Source organism: Chiloscyllium plagiosum, chromosome 24 (assembly GCF_004010195.1).
Source record: "Chiloscyllium plagiosum isolate BGI_BamShark_2017 chromosome 24, ASM401019v2, whole genome shotgun sequence".
Classification (NCBI taxonomy): domain Eukaryota; kingdom Metazoa; phylum Chordata; class Chondrichthyes; order Orectolobiformes; family Hemiscylliidae; genus Chiloscyllium; species Chiloscyllium plagiosum.
The window spans coordinates 36646414-36669786 of record NC_057733.1 but is presented as its reverse complement, the minus strand read 5'-3'; the positions used below and the strand labels follow the sequence as shown (position 1 = coordinate 36669786).

General features: G+C 39.0%; 1 protein-coding gene across 1 annotated transcript in view; it reads right to left on the bottom strand.

Moving 5' to 3' along the window:
- The window catches only part of gaa (alpha glucosidase), a 49198-nt gene that overhangs the window by 22246 nt on the left and 3579 nt on the right, over positions 1-23373 (bottom strand). Inside the window, exons 2-13 of the mRNA XM_043714805.1 lie at positions 19674-20330; positions 18356-18501; positions 15435-15600; positions 10290-10386; positions 9659-9778; positions 9366-9484; positions 7260-7391; positions 3888-3998; positions 3023-3136; positions 2271-2355; positions 1963-2080; positions 501-634 (exon numbers count right to left, since the gene is read on the bottom strand). Of these exons, the coding sequence (XP_043570740.1) occupies positions 501-634; positions 1963-2080; positions 2271-2355; positions 3023-3136; positions 3888-3998; positions 7260-7391; positions 9366-9484; positions 9659-9778; positions 10290-10386; positions 15435-15600; positions 18356-18501; positions 19674-20291 (1960 nt within the window). The 5' untranslated portion in view covers positions 20292-20330. The remainder of the gene's footprint in view (positions 1-500; positions 635-1962; positions 2081-2270; positions 2356-3022; positions 3137-3887; positions 3999-7259; positions 7392-9365; positions 9485-9658; positions 9779-10289; positions 10387-15434; positions 15601-18355; positions 18502-19673; positions 20331-23373) is intronic.

Here is a 23373-nt window from a genome sequence, read left to right as displayed (position 1 = left end):
TTGGGGTAGTTCTTTACTCAGGTGAGTCGTGAGTTCATGGAATGCCCTGCCAGTAGCAGTGGTGGACTCTCCCTCTTTATGGGCATTTAAGCGGGCATTGGATAGGCATATGGAGGATAGTGGGCTAGTGTAGGTTAGGTGGGCTTGGATCAGCACAACATCGAGGGCCAAAGGGCCTGTACTGCGCTGTATTCTTCTATGTTCTACGGTCTATGACTCCTTCAATACTACACTGGAATGCCATTCTTAACTTTCAAGTTCAACTCAAGGAAAATATAGGAACCCATAACTTTCTGACTATTAAAAGTCACGCCTTACACTGGCAACACAACCATTGGAATCTAAAACTAAACAGATTAGCAGTTACACATTTTCAAAGCCATAAAAAACTCCAAAGTAGTATTAAGATCCTCAGAAACTTTGAGTAGGTCAAGTAATATCCACAGAGAAAGAACAAATAAAATAAATGGCAAAACCAGAGTCTAGTCTAATTTCCAAACCTGGGATAGTATAATGCATATCTTTCCAGCCACTTGCAATGTCTCCAGTCCAGTGGCCAGCATAACGACCATGACTTGGAAACGTGGACCTTGAAATCACAAATGGACGTTTTCCAATCACCTTGATCAAAGCACTCAATGCAAAAGAGACAATGTTAAAACAAATGCTGTTTAAAATGCACAACCATTCATTACTGATAACTGCCAATGACAGATCTAATTTCAAATTAAGCAATTATTTCTGACTTCAACGATGCATCAGCTTTACTTTAAGACAAGTTACTTAAACCATTTCAATAATGATCTTAAGATTAATAGCAACATGCATCCATTGTTTCTGTTGGCATCGCTCCACTATCCTTATGAAAAAATATAGCCAATGGCCCAAATGATATCATGGCTTCTGTACAACTTGTGGGGCCGCCTTAACCTCACTTTCAGAGTATTATCACTGTACAGATGGAACCATCCAAGACAAACAGCACAATATCACAGATACTGTCGTGCCTAGAATTTAGAGAAAGCTGAAGCACTCAAGGATTATCCCAAAATTCCTGGGCACTCTCACGTCATACTTCACAGGAAGATCTGACATTTCCAATAGGTACCAATGCAGCAAATTGGCCGGCAACAGGTGTTGTGACCAAAACACATCCAGAGGCAACATTTTAACTCTGGCTTTTATACAATTGCCAGAATGCTGCCAATTTCAAATCAGAGGCACCTCACAATGTCTGAATGTGTCTCATCAGGAGCTGAATCATTGATATGAAGGCCTCAGTTTACTGGGCTGCGTTAAGCCAGCTGATTTGAAAGAGTAATTTGCTGGTGCTACAATTGTCATCAGTACCTTGGCTTAGATGGGGACTATGCAGCAAAATTCTTGTGTTAGCGAGTTGAGAAGATTTGTAGCTCCAGTTGAGGTTTTAGATGTAGGTTTGCTCACTAACCTGGAAGGTTCATTTCCAAACATTTCGTTACTCTACTAGGTAACATCTTCGGTGGGCCTCAGGTGAAGCAATGCTGAAAATTCCTGCTTTCTATTCATATGTTTCAAACCCAAACATATAAAATAGAAAGCAGGAATTTTCAGCATTGCTTCGCCTGAGGCCCACTGAAGATGTTACCAAGCAGGGTAATGAAACATCTGGAAATGAACCTTCCAGGTCAGTGATCAAACCTACATCCAAATTCTTTTGTGTAATCACTATTCAGTGAATAGGGCTGAAGGTATACACTTAGTAAAGGCAGGATCAAGCTTCAGTGAATTGGCTTGACAATATTCATTAAAAACTCAGACAAAGAAAATCCAGTTCTTCAATATTTTGGACAGAAACTGAGTTCAAAAGTTTTGCTTTTGCAAACTTAAGATACTCAATAGTGTTAAAAAAACCCTAATTACTCAGATGACTATGCTGTGTCCAGTCCAAATGAATGCATTGCTTTTTCAATTGTCACTCACTTATGAGAAGCAATGGCCTCAGTCAACCCATAAAGGTTGTGTAGGTTATAATGGGATGACAAATATTGTTTTCCAGACATACACACTGTGCGAGATCTCAGATTTCCTCCAGTCACACCTGCAAACAGAAAATAATCATGTTTACAGTGAGGTATTTAAAATCTCTCCCACAAAAATTAAACTCTAGAAAAATGCACAAATCAGATAAATTAGCATGTACAAAAAGGCAAACAAAAAAAGTAAAAGGAATGGTATAGACAGGCTTGGGAGAAGAAAAACATTTGTTATGCACATTAATTATCTTTTACCTGGTACGTAAGGAGGATTTTCTAAACTGTTATTCGGACAGCCACTAATTGCTCCAGAAACAAAATTGGATGGTTCATTCATATCCTGTGAAACAAACAGCTTATTTTTATTTTTTCCAGCACTGACAACCAAGGAACATTGTTCATCTCATGGCCGAACAGGTGAATTTTCCTTGTACCTTTTAAACCATCTCTACTGACTGCTGCTAAAAACAAGACAGATTTATGGTTGTATTAAAGGCTTATAATTTGAAATATATAATAATGGAAATACATACTCAATTCAATTTTTCACTATCCCATCAGGCTCAGCTATGCACAGCTGAATATACCCGAGGAAAAAAAGAGTTTTATCAAGGGTAACATTGTTACAAGTGGCGAAAACAGTGTCATTTTTTCAGAAAACCTTCTTAAGGATTTCAATGTTATGATTCAGCACCCAATTACCTGTTACAGTTGGGTATTTTCAGTACTGCTAAATACTTAGATTTTACTGCAAATATGAAGTTTAGCCTGAATTCTGTACATTAAAAGGCATTTCCATTAACCAATAAATTTGAATTAATGAAGACACCAAAAGCAGAAAATGACAAAAATTATTTGAATTACTTCATTTTGAACAGTGTAACTCCAGATTATTTCTCACAACAAAATTTATTCTTAAAGTAGCTGTCCGGTGCACATTATAGTTACTTCATTCAATTTTAACAATCTTTTCATCTTTATTTTTTGAATTTGATTTACATACTTACAATCCACATGCCATCAAATGACACTTTATCATGAAATTCTTTGATGTTCTCGTACCACCAGGAATGAGTGTCTGGGTTTGTAAAATCTGGAAAGGCAGTTGGACCAGGCCAAACCTAAACAAAACAAACAATACATTTAAGCATTAAAAACCAAAAGATGTAAATCAGGGAGAAACAAATTGCTGGAGAAGCTCAGCAGGTCGGGCAGCATCTGTGGAATGTTTCGGGTCGAGTGACCTTTCCTCAGGACCTAAGGGCGGGCCACTTGACCCGAAATGTTAACTCTGATTTCGCTCCACAGATGCTGCCAGACCTGCTGAGCTTTTCCAGCAATTTCTGTTTGTCTCATACACTTAAACATGCCTTTGGATTTCAACTTGCCAACCACCCAGTTTTCAAACTAGCCTGATGCGAAAATAACTTGTCAATGGTGGACCAGTAATCGAGAGGTTCAAGCTTAATGCTCTTCAAATCCAGTCACAGCAACTGGCAATTTAAATTCAATTAGTTCATAAATATCAATTTTGACAAAAGCATATCTCTCAAAATCAGAGATGCTTTATGACAGTGGCTTGTATAAAATTAGTTTAAAGTGATGGTATCTGGAAGATACACATTTAAAACTAACTCACCAACAATAACAAACCACATTGACTGTATAATCATTTATTAAATGACAATAACTATTTGAACAAACCTTCACTTATTTACAGGTACAGGATTAGCAGATTTTGAAATGAATTGTTCTCAAAGAATACACATTTCAGTAAAAGGGGTTGTTCTGGTTTACTTGATTGGTTGTAGTTGATGTTTAATTACATTATAGAAGATTCAGATAAAATCCAAACTTCATTGCTGCACTGACCTTTCCTATTAATGGTTGGCCAGTTTCATTTTTAATGAAAACGCCTCTCTTTGCACCATCATCATATGGCTTATATGTTCCTTTTGTCTGTGTACTGCTGATACCTGGATCCTACAGAAGCAAAAAGCCATCAGTATTGACAATTCTTAAATACAATAGTGTTGGAGAGACACAATGTACAACTGAACTTGAAAACAAAGTGACAAAATGATTTCACATGGTATAATAACAGCTCACTTGAAACCCACTTTGGGAAGAGCAAGATAGGTTGTCATGTGAACATTGCTGGTTCTCATTAAAAAAAACACACCTAGTTGATGGAACACACAGCAGCCAGCGTTCATTGAATTGTACCCATAAAGACCAGAAATCTTTATGAAGGACAAATAAATGCTAATTCTTATGCAGTCTTTTATCCCAGTTACATTCTGAAAAATGAAAACACCAGCTTAAGTATTAAATAGAATAAATCAGTTAGGGGCACTACCACTGCAACAAAATTATGAAATTTACTTTTCCCAACCAACAAGATCAACATATCTTGCCCTCAAACATATTAAAGAAGCCCTACTGTTTAAATCTGCTCAAGTTCATGAGGGACTGAGGGATTTCTTGCTATACGCTCATATTGTGTATTTTAGATAAATTAAAAAACACACAAAATTGGAGAAGTCCTACCTCAGCTCACTGGGATGGCATGGTGGAAACCAAACGTACTCCTATTGCTGAAGTGATCACAAAGTTTAAAAGTTTTTTGAAATATATACACAATATTATCCAATTCTGGATGTAGGTTTGCTCACTGAGTTGGAAGGTTCGGTTTCAGACATATTGTCACCATACTAGGTAACATCAGTAAGCCTCTACATGAAGAACTGGTGGTATGGCCCGCTTTGTATTAAATATTTAGGTTTCCTTGCATTGGTGATGTCATTTCTTGTGGTAATGTCATTTCCTATTCTTTTTCTCAGGGGGTGGTAAATGGGACCCAAGTCAATGTGTTTGTTGATAGAGTTCCAGTTGGAATGCCATGCTTCTAGGAATTCTCATGCATGTCTATGTTTGGTTTGTCCTCGGATGATGTGTTGTCCCAGTCAAAGTGGTGTCTTTCCTCATCAGTATGTAAAGATACTAGTGAGAATGGATCATGTCTTTTTGTGGCTAGTTGATGTTCACATATCCTGATGGCTAGTTTTCTGCCTGTTTGTCCAATGTAGTGTTTGTTACAGTTCTTGCAAGGTATTTTATAGATGACATTGGTTTTGCTTGTTGTCTGTGTAGGGTCTTTCAAGTTAATTCACTGCTGTTTTAGTGGGTTTGTGGGCTACCATGATGCCAAGAGGTCTGAGCAGTCTGGCAGTCATTTCCGAGATGGGAGAATAGTTTCTGGATGTGTTATGTCTGCTTGTTTGGGTTTGTTGCTGAGAAGTTAGCAGACTGCGTTCATTGGATACCCATTCTTTTTGAATACACTGTATAGGTGATTTTCCTCCTCTCTTTCCTCCTCTGTGCTGCAGCGTGTGGTGGCTTGTTGAAATAATGTTCTAGTGCAGCTTTGTTTATGGATGTTGGGATGATTGTCCAATGTAGCATTTGTTACAGGCAGAACACTAGCCACCAAGATACATGAACATCAACTAGCCACAAAAAGATATAATCCATTCTCACTAGTATCTTTACATACTGATGAGGAAAGACACCACTTTGACTGGGACAAACCAAACAGAGATACGCACAAGAACGCCTAGTAGCATGGCACTCCAACCAGAGGTCTCTCAACAAACAGTTGACTTGGATCCCATTTACCACCCCGAGAGAGAAAAAGGAAACAAACAGGAAGTGACATCACTACAGGATGCGACATCAACCACTGAAGAAAACCTAAACACAAATAAAAAGTGGGATTTACCACCAGCGCTTCATCCGGAGGCTCACTAATGATGTTACCGCATTTGGTGACGAAACGTCTGAAACCAAACCTTCCAGCTCAGCGAGCAAACCTATATCCAGAACCTCAACCTCAGCTACAAATCTTCTCAAAACTCATTATTCAATTTACCTGATTTTCAGACCAGGTTGATACAAAGCACAGACCTGGTTTCTGTACTTAAACAAGAATGATTATTTATTACAAGTAGTCATAAACTATTAGCACATAACTCTACAAATTAAAACTGCAGTTTTCTTACACAAACAGGGTAAAAAGATTAAGAGCAAAGTTCAGTGGCTGTTGTTTAAATTCTTACGTTGGTCAGACCTATATTTTCCTTAAAGTCATCTTTCTCCCCATGCTTCCACCGGTTTTACAAGAGACACAAATGTGCTTGGTTCTATTGTTAAAAGTCTGACTTATCAATTAGAAGTCAGAGCTTACAACAGCTAAAGGGATCATGAACTGGTTTACGACAGGTTTAAAATAGATTTTGACTGCAGAGAACAGACAGATAGAACTCTTGTAGAGATGAAAACACATCTCCCTATTTTGTTCCTAGCCCCAAACTGTTCAGTTACTTCAGCAACAATGACAGTTTCTGGCTGGCAAAAGGCTTTTGCAATCAGTAGCCAGTCACTATTTCATAGACTTCTTGTTGTCACCCAACTGCACATGTACACAAAATCATTCAGCTCCAATTCATCTACAGTTTCAATTACTGTTTATTCAAACAGTTGTTTGTACAAAACTTGTTATGAGCGTCAGATTAACTTTTCAAGACATGCATCAATCCATTAAAAAAAAGTCACAGGTGTTAAAACAGTTCTCTCATTTCACCACAATAATTTAAATATATAAAATACATTGTTTTATTGTAGCTGTGAAGACATTCTGTTTGTAAAGATGCAGACTTCCATTCCAATTGGGACAAAACGTTTTGCCAAGGAAGATAAAACTGTTTAGGTCTGCTCAGAAATGTAACATTACTTCTTACCAGTCATTTGGTTTGCATACTTGGTGTTAACACATTCCATGAATGCTATCGAGTCATTTACTAAAATCCATTTTAAAACTAAATTTACTGCAGATATGCATTACAATTTCCCCTCCCTTTCCCACCATTACAGGAAACATATCTTAGAGTCTGGATTGGAATGTGCAAAACCCTGTACTTTCTTCTTCATAAAAGAAATATAACTAAATCAGTTCACCATTGCCTCATTACCTCATACTTTGGATAAATCTGTATTTCATACAGCTAAAGAACAATTTGGATGTGGGACATGAAAAAAATAGAACAGGAGTCATGGAAGAAATGTATCTATATTAAAATGTTGGCAAACTGTGACAAACCTGAACATTTCCATTTGTTATATAAGAATCAAATTAATGGTTGAAATACATTTTGAATTGTACATATTTTGCATGCATCTTCTTACCACAATCATTACATATTTCAATCCCTTTTTGTGAAATTCTTTCACCATCTGTGGGTAGTCTGCGAAGTACTGCAGGTTGTAAGTGAAGTCCTTTTTCTGGTCCATATAATCCAGATCATTCCACTGCACATCCTGCAGATGGGTATATCATTATAAAAGTATAATACTTCTGTATCATGCTGGTAGTCAACATCTAAATATAGTGATCTCCATTTTTGGATTGCTTCAATGTCAGAGTAGTAAACGGTGATGAACATTGTTTGCTGATGATTGCACATTCTCACTTCTGACTCTATGGAGGAAACTTGGCCCACCTTATTCCCAAGCACTAAGTTTAGCAGTGCTCACCTTGACTGGACTAGGCACTTACTGTAGGAAATTCTCCTGAACACAAATCAGGAAACACTTACCCCTCGCTGCACTTTTCACAATCACTATCCCAGTCTATGGATAGATAACTAAAAAGCCCTATTACAAGTACTTTGATGTTTGCATCTCTGCATTTTCTTTGAAACCTGGTTCTTCAACATCCTCCCCCATAGTAACTTTTGTATAGATAATGTAACTGCACCCTTTTTATTCCTTAACTCTTCCCAGATTGATTTCATCCTTGAAAGACATTTTCTCCAGCACTGCAGGGGGTTAAAACTAGTTATGGGTTTGTTTTTAACTGGTGCAGACTCGATGGGCCAAAAGGCCTTTCTTTTTGTGCTGTCGACCTCTTTGACTCTCCTCGACCAAAAACAAAGTTAAAACTCACAATACCAGATTATAGTCCAGCAGGTTTATTTGGAAGCACTACTCCACTTCCACAAACAAAAAACCTGTTGGAGTGTAACCTGGTGTTGTGTGATTTTTAAAACTTTGTCCACTCCAGTCAAACACCAGCACCTCCATATCATGGTAACCAAAAACTGCACACCTCATTTTATTGCTTTTAACTCTTCCAAACATCTTGTAGCCAGGAATATTTAACACCCAACATCTGCCCTTCTTTGAGCCAGATCTCCATTATTGGCACATCATAATTCCCAATAGGGGATCTGCTTGTAATTACCCAATCTATACACCATCTAGATATTTTCAAATCATATTGTTCAGAGATGTTCTTACGCACCTTTACAGCAGATAACACTCGAACCCAATCCTCCTGATCCAAAGGTAAGGACACTGCCACAAAAACTTTTTCTCAATGTACATACACACACAGTCGCTCATTTAAATTTGAGAACTTATGTTCTTACTTCACCCATTAACTTATTTATTTCCTATTCTTATTTTTTATTCTAGAGATATGTCTCTCTCTCTCGCTCTCTCCCCTCGTATTTTTAACATCCAGGTATTACACTAATATTTTGTCCAGATACCCATATTCCAATTGTGTTACTTTAAACCCTTCCCAACAGCAACAGCAAAATATAAACCTGTTGAAATATCAAGTTTTTGTATGTTGATACAATGCACTTGTTGCTGTATGGAACCAAAGCAGTAGGCTTCCCAGAGTTTGAAGGAAGGAGATTTAACTTGAAGACTTAAGGAACAAGAAACTGCAGAAGCAGAGTTTGCTGGTACAAGTTGGATCTGGAAAACTTGGGCTGGGTGGAACAATCTTTGAAGGTCACTGGTAGTTTTAGCTCAGTGTAACAGGAAGAAATGAGCCTGCTGGAAAGTTGGAAATAACGGGATGTATTCCTTGTAATACTGCACACTTTTCAAAAATGCAGTCCATAGTGAAAGAGTTGTAATACTAAGCTAGTGAGAAAACAGCTTCTGGTTTTCAATGTCCATTTAGTAATTTTGCTTTAATGTTGCTTTTAATTTGTTTGCAACAATAAGATTTAAAAAAAACAAACTTTTATCTTCTGTAATTCCAGTTGATTGCTGCAAAAAGGCATTTATTTTTGGTTTTGGAGGGGCATGTAATGGACTAATATTTCTAATAGCAATGTTTACTAATGAACTTTCTAAAGCAAATTATCATCTGATTTATTGCTGAAGCTCAGTGCTTCCATCATGTATCAACTCTATGGCTTACACTTTATGCAGTTGTTCCTTTTGTAAAACCAGATTTTCTTTACAAAAAATTAACTTTTACCAGAAGCTTACCTGAGGCATATTGGCTCGAGACATATTCGCAACAACCTGCCGAGTAATGTTAGTACTCCAGTAACCCCACCGACATAGATGGAATCCCAGACTCCAATATGGAGGCATTATTGGATAACCTACAGGAGTTATTTTGAGGAAACAAAAAGGATAAACAATGGCATCGTATACAATCACCTTTCCTGAAACAGAACGATATGCATGCACCATAACAGAATAAATTTGCTGTGGTTTGTGCGAATTCAATCTGTTAATTTAGTATAAATAGCAAGTAGTGGCAGTTTTAATCTTACCAATAACATCCATGTACTGCCTTATCACTGTTTTTGGATCTGGACCCAAGAAAACATAAAAATCAAGGATTCCGCCAATGGTTCTCCAGGTCAGAGCCGGGGTTGGCTGAAGTAATACATCTGGATAAAAAAAAAAGAAAAAGCTTCTGTTGCCTTAACAGCACACACTTAAACAGCAGTATTACATGGTTAATATAAATAGAATTAACATGGCAATCCATGAAATAATGCAAATAAGTAACTGTACAGAGAGTTTGGTGATTTACACATATGGCATATGATCAAGAGTTAACAACCTCAACATTAATCCAATTTTTCTCCCCAGAAATACTACCTGAACACCTGAGTATTTCTAACATATTTCCCTGGATCTTGCAGTGTTTAAAAAAAAAATGGCTGGAAAAAATGAAATATTAGCCCAACTGAGAAAATAGACTATTCAGTACTTATTACAAATATTTTGATGAGGTAGACAGGTAGAGAAAGCAAAACTTGAAAAGCCAAGAACAATCCAAAAGTACAACATATCAGACAAAAGTGCTCACTTGCAGTTCACTACCTGATAAGTGGTTAAATATTTAACAGGTCTAGACAGAATTGTCCTACATATTAAAGAAAGTTAATTTCTTACCCTTGGCATTACTGTTGAACAGGAAAACACCATGAGCTTTTCCATCCTCTTCCATCACCAAGTAGAAAGGGTGTGAGCCATATAAATTGGCATTTGGCTACAATAAATAACCCAGTGTTAGTCAAAGTATCGTATCTAAATGTTTCAAAGCTTTGAGTATTGTTGGAGCTGCAATCACTGGGTAAGTGGGGAGTACTTTAATTACTTTTTTTGTATGGCTGGTCCACTTAAGTTTCTGGTCAATGGTAACCCTCAGGATGTCAATGGTAAAGTATTTTCTTTATTCATTCATGTGGTCCTAGCTGGGACAGCATTTATTGCCCATTAATAATCATCAAGGAGGTCACCATGAGCTACCACCTTGAATCACTGCAATCCATTTCCTGCAGGAATTCTCAATGTTGTTAGGAAGACCATAAGACATAGGAGCAGAAATAGGTCATTAGGCCTATCAAGTCTTCTCTGCCATTTGATGAAATCATGGCTGATCTGATAATCCTCAACTCCAATTTCCTGTCTTTCCCCCTTAATTCATGATTTCTGTAAATGATTAGAAATCTGTCCATCTCAGCCTTGAATATATTTCATGACTCAGCCTTAATATTTTCTGCGATCAAGAATTCTACAGATTCACTACCCTGAAAACAAAAATCTTCCACATTTCAGTTTGAAATGAGTGACTTCTTACCCTGAAATTATGCTCATTAGTCCTTGACACCTCCACAACAAGAAACTAGCTCATGTTATCAAAGCCCCAAAGATCTTATTTTTCAATAAGGTCTGTTCTCATTCTTCTAACCTCCACATGATCTAGTGGTATCAATTGCTGGACTATGAATCTGAGGACGTGCCATAGCAGATGGCGAAATCCAAATTCAATAATTGTCTGGAAATAAGAGTCGAATGAGGACCATGAAACAATTCCTAATTATAAAGGAAAAATCCATCTGGTTCACTAATGTACGTTAGGGAAAGAAATCTGCCAGGTAAAAACAATGACTGCAGATGCTGGAAACCAGATTCTGGATCAATGGTGCTGGAAGAGCACAGCAATTCAGGCAGTATCGAGGAGCTTCAGCAAAATCGACGTTTCGGGCAAAAGCCCTTCATCCAGCACCATTGATCCAAAGAAATCTGCCATCCTTACCTGGTCTGACTGACATGTGATTCCAGACTGACAACAATGTGATGACACTTACTGCCCTCTGGGCAATTAGGGATGGACAATAAATGCTGGCTTAGCTTGTGTCACCCACATCTCATGAATGAGTAGAAAACAATACATGTAAGGCCAGCATATTCAGCCTCTCTTCATAAGAAAATGCTTCCATACCGAACAACTGTCAAAATCTTCTCAACTGTCACCAACCTTGGATAAGGCCGCTAAAACTGTTCAATGTTCCAGGTGTGGTCTGACTCATGTCGGAGTAAGACTTCCTTGTTATGCCGTTTGACAAAGGCCAACAGTACATTAGCTTTCCCTATACCGGCTAAAACAAAAAAAAGGGGGAATTCCAGGAATTGACAGTGTGACACTGAGGGATTAGTGAAATATTTCCAAGTCAGGACGTTAAAGGCTTGCCAGAAACCTGCAGGTATTGGAGTTGCCATTTATCTGCTGCTTTTGTTCTTAGAGATGGTAGCGTTGGACTTGGAAGGTGCTGTTGAAAGAGAATTGATGCATGTCTTGCATCTGGTACATTGAATATATTACTGCTTTGTTGATGGAAGGACTGAATATTTGTGGATGCAGTGCTAAGAGAAGATGGTTGGATTCTCTCGGAGATGGAAATTGCCTAGGACAGTGAATCTTGCTTGCTAATTACAAGCCAAAGTCTTGTTGCACGCAGAGTGCTTCGGTATGTCATGAAGTTGAAGGCGTGCGCTATATCTTTAAAGGAGAGTGAATGTTGTTCTGAACTGAGAGATTACAAACACTTGTGATATGATTAGATGGCAGTCCCAGAGTGAACTGGAAAATTGAAAATATGTAACATTTAGTTGTGAAAGGGTTGCTGTTTTTACAACAATTCACATTTAACTAGTTTGTTATATTCCAGGATACTAAAACACAATTGAGTTAGAATTTATTGTTTTGCCAACATCGAACCAATGCTACGATCCGATGTTGGGGGTACAAGGATACAGACATTTTGAAAATTGGAGAAACAGCAACTGCCAATAAGACAAATGCCTGGAGATCTGAACATCTTGCTCTCCAAGAATTTAGGAAACACTCTCTATAACAAAGGTACCTTTTCATATGAAACATACTCAGAAAAGAAAGACGACAACCCGGAGAGATCTTCAGCCAGACGAAGAGGAGTGGCTGTGCGGTTTTGAAATTAAGTTGATGTAATTTTATTAAGTGTCTTATTGGAAAAGCATATTTTATAGATTTGGAAACAGATAATAAGCAATTGGGTGGGGGCTTAGAATTGTGAATATTTGTTTAATGTTCACTTTCAGAATTTAAAAAAATTGACATCATTTTCTTTTAATAGCAGAGTTTGGGAGTTCTCGGTCACTCATATTTTGAGGTGAGGTGTGCTTTTCTGGGTTTTTAGGTTTAAATAACAGAAAGGTTCCACCTCCACGTCGTAACAAGTATGAGAGTTCTAAATAGGACTAGATACTGTTCCGTGAACATTCTAACTTTGATATTTTCTTACGGAAGGCCATTAATGAAGCTGTAACGATTGGTCTCCAATAACCACAGTCATCTCCCTTTGTGTTCAATTCAATCCGTGGAAATTTGTTCCCTGTATTGCTACTGATTGAATTGCTTAGGCTCTTTGATGCCGTACTGGATCAAATAATGGCTAATGTGAAGTACAATCAAGTACTAAACATCAAATAGCTAACTCCTTAATTTTTACAAGTTTTGGTGTCCAACAGAACACAGCTTAAAATAGAGGATAATTGGAAATATGAACTTGGTTTGAAATTCTTCCAATAAACTCCTTACTATCCAAACATGAAAAAAAACCATCAATAATGTTTGGAATTTATATGGAGAACGATAGCGATGTCTACGCAGGAGGGTATACACCAATGGGGAGAATGAATTTCTGTTCTCAAACCTGTCTATAGCAAAGTCCAGTCGGTGCAACCAAAGCTTGAGGAGATTACAGAGCAAAGTGTCCAGATGTTCCATATTATAAAAAGGATTGCATCCCTTACTTTTACTGTTTATGTTTTTTCTCTCCCTCAGTTCCAGGGCAGCATGTGGGACTTTAAGACTGCAAGTTTCCTCTTGCCTTTATTTCTGTTTTGAGATTGTGCATAAGCTACAATTATTAACCTTCAATATCAATCCTTTCCTCCAACCAATTCAAACCCAAACTAGTCTTTCCAATAAGGCCCTCACAACTTTGTTCCACTCATGCTCTTGACAGGCCAGTGGTAGGCTTTCCCCATGATTATGGGCATCACAAGTGGATTTTCTCAACCATTGGGTGCCAGTGAACAAAAGAACTACCAAGGAGGCAATGGTTTCTTCCAGTGCAACATCTAGCCAGGCTCAGTATCGTGGTCGGATCCCAAGCAAGATGAGAGTGATGGTGGGAAGGGGATGGTGTTTGGATGTAGTGGGTTCAACAGCAAAGGAAGTGTGGGGCCCTCTGTGCCACCATTTGGGCTTTGTTAGTCACGTTCCCTGCATGACAAACTCTCCAAAAAAATACCAGGGGCCACAGGACGCAGCCTAGAGAGGGCATTCATCACCCACTGAATGGCCACAGCAGATGGCAGGGAAACAAAGCCTTCTGACCATTGATTCTATCACATAGATATAGAAATGGCAGGGAAACCCCAGCACACTGCCACCGAATTATATGCAATTGCACCAAACCACATTGGAGTCAGCACAGAACTCCAACCATGGGCTCTAGCAAACCACCCACTCCCTCTAGCAAACTGAAGTGACCCTTACTAATTCAGCAACATTGGTCATCTTGTTTCAGAGACAGGGTGGCGATTGGCCATAGTGGGATTTTAAAGTCACTTATTTGCGGTAATGGGAAACTCGGGAGGCCACAGAACACAAGACTGACAAAGTGTAGGAGCTGGCATGGAAAGAAATGGGTCAGAGCTCATGCAGGTCAAAATTGTGGGGTTCACGGAACAGAATCCCTACAGTGTGGATGCAGGGCATTTGGCCCATTGAGTCAACATTGACCCTCCAAAAAGCATCCCACCCAGATTTTTATCCCTGTAAGCCTGCATTTCCCATGCTAATCCAGCTTACTTGTAAATCTTTGTACTGTGGGAGGAAAGCAGAACACCTGTAGGAAAGCCACGCAGACATGGGAGGAATGTCTGTGTGGAGTTGCACAGTCGTCCAATGCTGGAACCAAACCTCAATCCCTGGTGCTATGAGGTAGCAGTGCTAATCACTTAGCCACTGTGTCACGACGAGAACATTTGAAAAGTTCAACCAAATAATATTGGAAGTTTTGATAGTCACAGTAAGGGGGTATCATCAAACTGGAAATACATGGTCTTGATGAAACATATGGGATTGAAAATCAAGATGTAGTTGAATAAGAAACAAAATTTGTAGGACAAAAATGGCAGATTAAAGTGCTGGGTTATAAATAGGAAAGTCAGTACCTACCTACTCGACAATGTTTTCACTATCCGAGACAGTCATTAGACCCGGAACATAATTTTCCCAATTTATTCAGTTGCAAGTGAAATATGATCATGAGACTTCACTGCATTGTGAATATTATTTCTTCACACAACAACAAATGCTACAAAACAGGAGACAGAAGGGCACCATTTTGAGATTCCGAAAACATCAACACAGATTTGGGTAAGCTTCAAGTACCACTGGCCGTAGGCACTGCACTGACTTAGTTCCAGGTGTTCTCTTACCTCTGTGGAATGCTCCAGAATACACCCAAATTAATGATGTCCTAATACACTAGTGTAGTACAAAAGAGTGAGCCCAAAACAGAATTTTTGCCAAAGAAAGCACAAGGAAAAACATGCAATTAGCCATGGTATCCACAGGTAGCATTTGTTGCATACATTATATCAGGACTCTGCTTTCTAGTGATACTTTGACAAAAGGTTTTCCTCACACCTCAGTCCAGAAGTGGCCTAACGTTGCAACAACAGAGGGGCTAACTAACTTACATGAGGTCCTTGATCTCTGTTCCAGTGAGTTAATCGAGTCCAATTAAGATCGAGGATCAGGTTTGTCATGTGCTCTCCCAGACCAGAGATGTACTTTGAGGCCAGGGAGGTAGAGATCTGCAGAAACTGATCAGCATAAAACAACGGCCCCACTGTTGTGTTCAGGCTAAACAAAAAAAAAAAACACATTAAGTAAACAGCTGGGAAATGAAACAAGTGAAAAAAAAATACACATTTCAGATTGTTGCATAGATTTGCTTTCCTGAAAGCTTTCAAAATTGTTTGTTCATTCCCACCGCTAGGTGTCCTGGAGAAGGAAGTGGTGAGCTGCTTCTTTGAATCACTGCAGTCCACTTAGTGTAGGTATACAATTAGGGAGAGAGTTCCAAGTTTTTGACCCTGTAACATCAAAAGGAACAGCAATATTTCCAACTCAGGACCATAGTGTTTTCCTATCTGCTGGCCTTGTCCTTCAACATGGTAGTGATTGAAAGTTTCAAAGATGCTGTCTCAAGCCATGGTACATTTCTGCATTGCATTGCATCTTGGAGATGGGACACAATGCTGCAACTGAGCATTGGTGCTAGAGAAAGTGAATTTTCTTATGGATGTGTATGTCAATTAAGCAGTCTGTTTTGTCTTGAATAGTGTCAAGCTTCTGCAGCATGGAGCTGCACCCACCCAGGCAAGTGGGGTATTCCATCATGCTCATGACTTGTGCCTTGTAGATGGCGGACAGGCTTTGAAAAGTCAGGATGTGAGATACTCTCTACAAGATTCCAAGCCTCTGACCAGCTCTTGCAGCCAGTGTTAATGATGCAAATTCAGCTCAGCTTCTGGTCAATGGTAACCCTCCATGATGTTGATAGCGTGGGATTCGTTAGATTCTCTTTTGCTGGAGATGTGACAATACAAATAGCCAAGTGTACTCAATGCAGTGAAGACGTTCTTTAAAATTCAATAACACAATGAAGGTGTCGCTGGTTAGGCAACATTTATTGCCCATCCCTAATTGCCCAGAGGGTAGTTGAGAGTCAAACACATTGCTGTGGGTCTGGAGTCACATGTAGGCCAGACCAGGTAAGGACGGCACACTTCCTGCCGTAAAGGATGTCAGTGAACCAGATGGATTTTTCTGACAATTGGCAATGGATTTATAGTAGTCATTAGATTCTTAATTCTAGATATTTATTGAATTCAAGTTCCACCATCTGCCAGGGTGGGATTCAAATCCAGCACATTACCTGGGTCTCTGGATTAACAGTCTAGTGATGATATCACTAGGCCATCGCCTTCCCACTATAGGTTTTAATAGGATTATGCTGTAGTGCTCAAGAATAACACTTCAGAACTCACTGGAATAACTCAGGTAAAGCCCAATTCAGCTACAAAACTGGCAACAACTTGACTTTTAAAAAAAAAAAATCAGACATTTCCACATTTTCAGTCAAGGAGATCTTGTGTTTCAGTAGATAGCACCCTACTCATCAAGGTTTTGGATTATGTCTGTTATGGACTAGGCCAGACCACTCAAAATATTCTTAAGCAGGCAACACAGACCATAACTTTGCAATTTGTCTTGATAAGTACACAGTGAAAATTACCTGAAGTTAGTTAAGTTGACTACCATATTTTAAAACAGAAATGTTTATTAACAAAATGACACAAAGAACAGAATAAAGAACCCCTACAGAACTCAAGTCTATCCAAACTAGACTTTATTATGCTGTTCTGAATATACACAACAGTCTCAATAAGCAAAGTCCTTAAACACAGTAAAAATGAAACAAAGGCTTACAAGTTGAAGTTAAAAGGGCAGAAGGAGAGAGAATCTAGCAACCTGTCGCCACACAGCTCCACAGCTGAACTCCCTGACTAGTTCTGAACTGAACTGCTCAGCTAGAGAGCTGGCCACACCTTGACCTACATAGGTTACTTCTAAAAACATAAAAGCTTTGGCCTAAAGTCTCATCTGTTTACATATAAACAAAAAAGGCCTTGCATCTCTGTACAAAACCCAGCCATTATCGGAGCCCGGCCTGTTTACAACCCCTCTGTGAAAAGACCAAGGACATAGTATCCCTGAGAAAAGGAACAGCTTTTAGAGAAAAGGACCAGCTTTGTGACATGTACCCTTGACTGGGACTTTGAACAGTTAAGAAACATTCATGCTGCAAACCAATTGATTGCAAAATCCTCCAACGCTTCCTCATCTATTTCCCAAAGTGAGAATTTAGGAAGCAAGCAAAAGTCATCACATGAAAGCAAGGAATTAACAAGAGACAGTTATGCTTACATACCAACAAACCATTCAGTGCTTAGATTGGATGCTGTCAAGAGCATTCAGCCAGAAACAAGCAACTTGTGCACATTCCACTATGCGGCGAGTTCTTGACTGAATGAGACTTGACATCATAAACCCACCTTTTTCCCTGATCCATTAATACCTTTGGGCTAATACCTTATTTATTTAAGCTATTAAACCACTGATTTCCACAATTAACTGGACTACATTTCCTCCAGGTGATCCTGCAATGTCTCTATTGCATTGTCCCAATTTCTCTTTTCTGTTGCATTTGATTATACAACTTTATATAGCTTTGCATCATATTGCAGATTTTTCCTTACTACAGAAGAATAGAATGTCTGTATTTGGTTGAAATCTATCACCACCCTTATTCTTCCCCCAATTCTGATAAAAAGACAAACTTGAAGTATTAACTTAGTTTCTCTCTCTACAAATGCTACCTGGCTGACCTATTGAGTATATCCAGTTTTTAAATTTTTAATTCAACTTGCTTGGGTCAGTATTGAAAGTTTATTCCCCGCACTTATGCCATTTACATTTGCTTCACTTTTAGAAGTATACATTCACCAGGTTAAAGATAACATCAAAGCAAACAGCAAGACTATAGACTTACAGAACAAGGGCATTTGATTTCCTTTGTACAATGATGCCAAAAGGTCTGGATGAAAACCTAACTGTGTAGAGTTCAGTTGAAGGCTTTTCAATGTCATTAGGAACATCAATAGGAACCTCATAACGTTTGTTTCTTGGATCCTTAATCTGTCGAGACAAACCCAAGTTTTAAGGAGGAAGAAACTAATATCTGTATAATGTGATGAAATTTAACAGGCAAGTTCATTAACTATATCCCCTTGCACTATTAAGCCAGGATGCCTTGCTGTCTAGGTTTTAACTCTGGCCTTCCTCAAACAGAGCTACAAAAAAATGTTCACAGAAACATGGGTAACCCACAAGAAATGTTGTGACCTAAAATTTAAATCAACTTTACTGTGTCAACACACTTCATTTGTGTTCAGATAAAATAGTACATAAATTTTCATAGTTATAAGATAATAACTACCATACTGTTATAAGAACATAATAGCTAGCAGCAGAATTAGGTAATTCAGCTCCTCGAGCCTACTGCACCATTCATTACGATTATGGCTGATCACATCTTGGCTGAAAAATGTGTTGCTGGAAAAGCGCAGCAGGTCAGGCAGCATCCAAGGAGGAGAATCGACATTTTGGGCATAAGCCCTTCTTCAGGAATGAGGAGGAAGATGAGGCGTTCTTCCTACAGGCATCGTGTTGCTATGGTCTGGCGAGGACCCTGGCGGAGTGGGAGGCCCTGTGGCTGAACACTTTAACTCCCCTGCCCACTTCGCCAAGGACATGCAGGTCCTTGGCCTACTCCATCGCCAGACCATGGCAACACGACGCCTGGAGGAAGAGCGCCTCATCTTCCACCTAGGAACCCTCCAACCACAAGGGATGAATGCAGATTTCTCATTTCTCCTCTCCCCCTCCTTACCAACCCTCGGACTCGGCACCACCTTCTTGACCTGCAATCTTCTTCCCGACCTCTCCGGCCTATCACCCTCACCTTAACCTCCTTCCACCTATCACATTTACCATGCCCCTACCCGAAGTCCCTCCTCCCTACCTTTTATCTTAGCCTGCTTGGCACACCCTTCTCATTCCTGAAGAAGGGCTTATGCCCGAAACGTCGATTCTCCTGCTCCTTGGATGCTGCCTGACCTGCTGCGCTTTTCCAGCAACACATTTTTCAGCTCTGATCTCCAGCATCTGCAGTCCTCACTTTCTCCTAGTTAATCACATCTTGGCCTCAACTCCACTTTCCTGACCACTGTCCAAAACAATTATCACATTGAACTTATTAAGGAGACTAGATTATCAATGCAGTTAGATTTTTAATCGCTATTACTTACAGTAAAATGAAGTCTGCCTGCTGTCTCATAGATTACATTCAGCTCAAGTGCCATTATGTCATTCGGGAACAAAGTCTTCTCATTGCGGCTCAGTGTGGCCTTGTAGCCAGTACTGGTTGGAGAAAGATAATCCATGTTGTAAGAAGGATAGTTTGATGGCAAGAAACAGTGTGGGGTACCTGTACTGGCATTTGGATTCCAACAACAGCCACGTGCCTGGCATTTCTTCATGTCAATCACTTCATTGAAAGCACAATCTAACCTATTGATGTAATCAACATCACACTGACAGTGGCTGTAATGACTCTTATTGAATGATATTTTGTTCATCATTTCTGAGGCTGCTGACCTATTTTCATAATTTAGAGATTGCCACAATAGATCTAGTGTAGTTCTGTTCATGGTAATAGATCTAGAAGTTACTAAAAAATCTGGTACAGAGTAATTATAGCAGGCAATTACACTAACTAGAACAATAGCAAGCAGAATGGCCCCAATTTTAAAAGTAGCAATTGCATGTACTCTTCGTTTAATCACAGATTTAAGTCCAATGAGTCCTGATCCTTCATTTCCTGAAAAAAGAGCTCGTTTTTCCATGTCACAATGTGGTGGCAACATGATAAAAAGACAGTTGATCTTGAAGCTTTGTTCTAGTACCTAAATGAGAGAGAAAGAAAAAAAAAGTTCAAAACCTGCAATGGTTTTGTGCTACAATAAAGCAGACTTTGATCTAAACATATTATAATAGAGTACTTCCAAAATACAGGAAAATATTAAACAGACTTGCAGAGTCAATGGATAAGGGCAATATAATTCAAGATGACAAAACATTAGGTTATTGATTTTTGCATAAAGGAGCCAGTTTAATCATTCAACCCAGACTGCAAGTCTCTGATATTATGCCTGGCTAAGTAGTTAGCGTTGTTAATAAACTTCAGACATCTGACTCAACACGACTGTTGATGTATATTGTATGTAGTGCACTAATCATAGCAACAAGTCAATATTAAAGCTAGTGGCAAGAGGCAGTTTGCAGCAATATGCAGATAAAAGCTGAAAAGGTAATAGCAGCATGGCAGATGTGCTACGTTGTAATTTCAGCTGTCAACTCAGACACATGGATGGTTGGGAAAACAAAGACAAAAGTGCTACAAACAAAACTAAATGCTACAAACTTGTACTGAAGCACAACATATACTCTATTTCTCTTGAAACAAAAAGACGACAGCTTACAAAATCTATGAAAGAAATCCTGGAAAAAAAAGTACAGGAACAAAATACCAAGAGAAATGTTTCCAGACTAAAGAGGCCTTGCTGTTACTCTTTAGCCCATTCTGCTATTTCCTTTTTCTGAAATGACTTGAAATGTTTTTTGCCTTACTTTTACCAAGGAAAAATGATTTTCTTTTCCTTAAAATAAACAAGCCTGTCATCTTTAAAAAGGGCAGCAAAAATAAGAAATTTGGCAAAAAAAAAAACCACAAACAGCACACTAAATATAGATTTTTTGATTTGGATTGGCAATGCATTGACGTTTGTCAGGACCTCAGTTATTCAAGGAATCAATCCTTACTTAGAGATTGACAAATACCCACAAATTTCTCACATTATAAAATCAAAATAAAGTGATCAAAATAAAGTTTGATTCAATTTCAGGATTAAATTCTTGCATATCACCAAAAACTGGTGAAATATTTGACCAATTCATAGATATGTCTTGACTTAAAAAGGAACAGAATGTCATTTCACTGAAGCTGAAATGCTTATGAAATTGGTGATGATTTCAACACACATCAAATCCTTCAGAAAAGCATTTCTAGACAAACCTCAAGAATATACGACTGATGGTCTAGTCAGTGGAGGATGCACTTTCAAATAAATTGCAATGGATTAGATTCCTTACAGTATAGAAACAGGCCCTTTGGCCAACAAGTCTACACCGACCCTCCAAGGAGTAACCCACCCAGACCCATTCCCCTACCCAATATTTACTCCTGACTATGGGCAATTTAGCATGGCCAGTTCACCTAACCTGCATATCTTTGGACTGTGGGAGGAAAACCACACAGACATGGGGAGAATGTGCAAACTCCACACAGACAGTCACCCTAGGCAGGAATTGAACCTGGGTTCTTGGTGCTGTGAGGCAACAGTGCTAACCAATGAGCCACCATGCAGGAAGCTGCAGTTAAAAGTGCTGGCACAACTATTACAACAGTCACCATATTCAATGGAATGTCTAAATCTTTTATAAAGGTGTGGCTTGTTTCAACTACAAAAACAACTTGTTTCTTCAGATCCCCCAGATTATCAATCTACCAGAACATATTCCAATAACATATGGACCATATCAAAGAATCACACAGACCACCTAGATGTACAGGTGATAAAGATGTATGGAAGGTGTTTAACCAATAAAAAAAGTGACTGACAAAAGGTGTCTGTTTCTTGCACTGTTTGTTCCTACACATTGAAGTTTACACAAGATAGTTCCTTTTTGAGTTCCTCCCTGCCAAAAACATACCATATACATATGGAGGACAATAGACAATAGGTGCAGGGGTAGGCCATTCAATATGATCATGGCTGATCATCCTTAAATCAGTATCCTGTTCCTGCCTTATCTCCATAACCCTTGATTCCACAATCCTCGAATGCTCTATCTAACTCTTTCTTAAATGAATCCAGAGACTGGGCCTCCACTGCCCCCTGGGGCAGAGCATTCCACACAAGCACCACTCTCTGGGTGAAGAAGTTTCTCCTCATCTCTGTCCTAAATGGTAACTGGTCTATCATTTCCTGCTTTCTCTCTCCCACCTTTTTTAAAAAGTGGTACAACATTAGCCACTGATCCCGAATCTATCAACTCTGGAAAATAATTACCAACGCATCCACGATTTCTCGAGCATAGCCAGAATGTCTCTCCTCAAATTTGGAGACCAGAACTGCACACACTACTCCAGGTGTGGTCTCACCAGGGCTCTGTGCAGCTGCAGAAGAACCTCTTTGCTTCTATACTCAATCCCTCTTGTTATGAAGGCCAGCATGCTATTAGCCTTCGTCACTACCTGCTGCACCTGCATGCTTACCTTCATTGACTGGTGTGCAAGAACATCCAGATCTCTCTGTACTGCCCCTTTACCTAAATTGATTCCATTTAGGTAGTAATCTGCCTTCCTGTTCTTGCCACCAAAGTGGATAAGGATCCATTTATCCACATTAAACTGCATCTGCCATGCATCTGACCACTCACCTAACTTGTCCAGCTCATCCTGTAATCTCCTAACATCCTCCTCACATTTCACCCTGTTACCCAGCTTAGTATCATCAGAAAATTTGCTAATGTTATTACTAATACCATCTTCTATATCATTAACATACATTGTAAAAATCTGCAGTCCAGTACTGATCCGTGTGGTACTCCACTGGTCACTGCCTACCATTCCGAAATTGAGCCGTTTATCACTACTCTTTGTTTCCTATCAGCCAACCAACTTTCAATCCAAGTTAGTACTTTGCCCCCAATACCATGCGCTCTAATTTTTGCTCACTAACCTCCTATGTGGGACTTTATCAAAAGCTTTCTGAAAGTCCAGGTACACTACATCTACTGGATCTCCCTCGTCCATCTTCAGAGTTACATCCTCAAAAAATTCCAGAAGATTAGTCAAGTATGATTCCCATTCATAAATCCATGCTG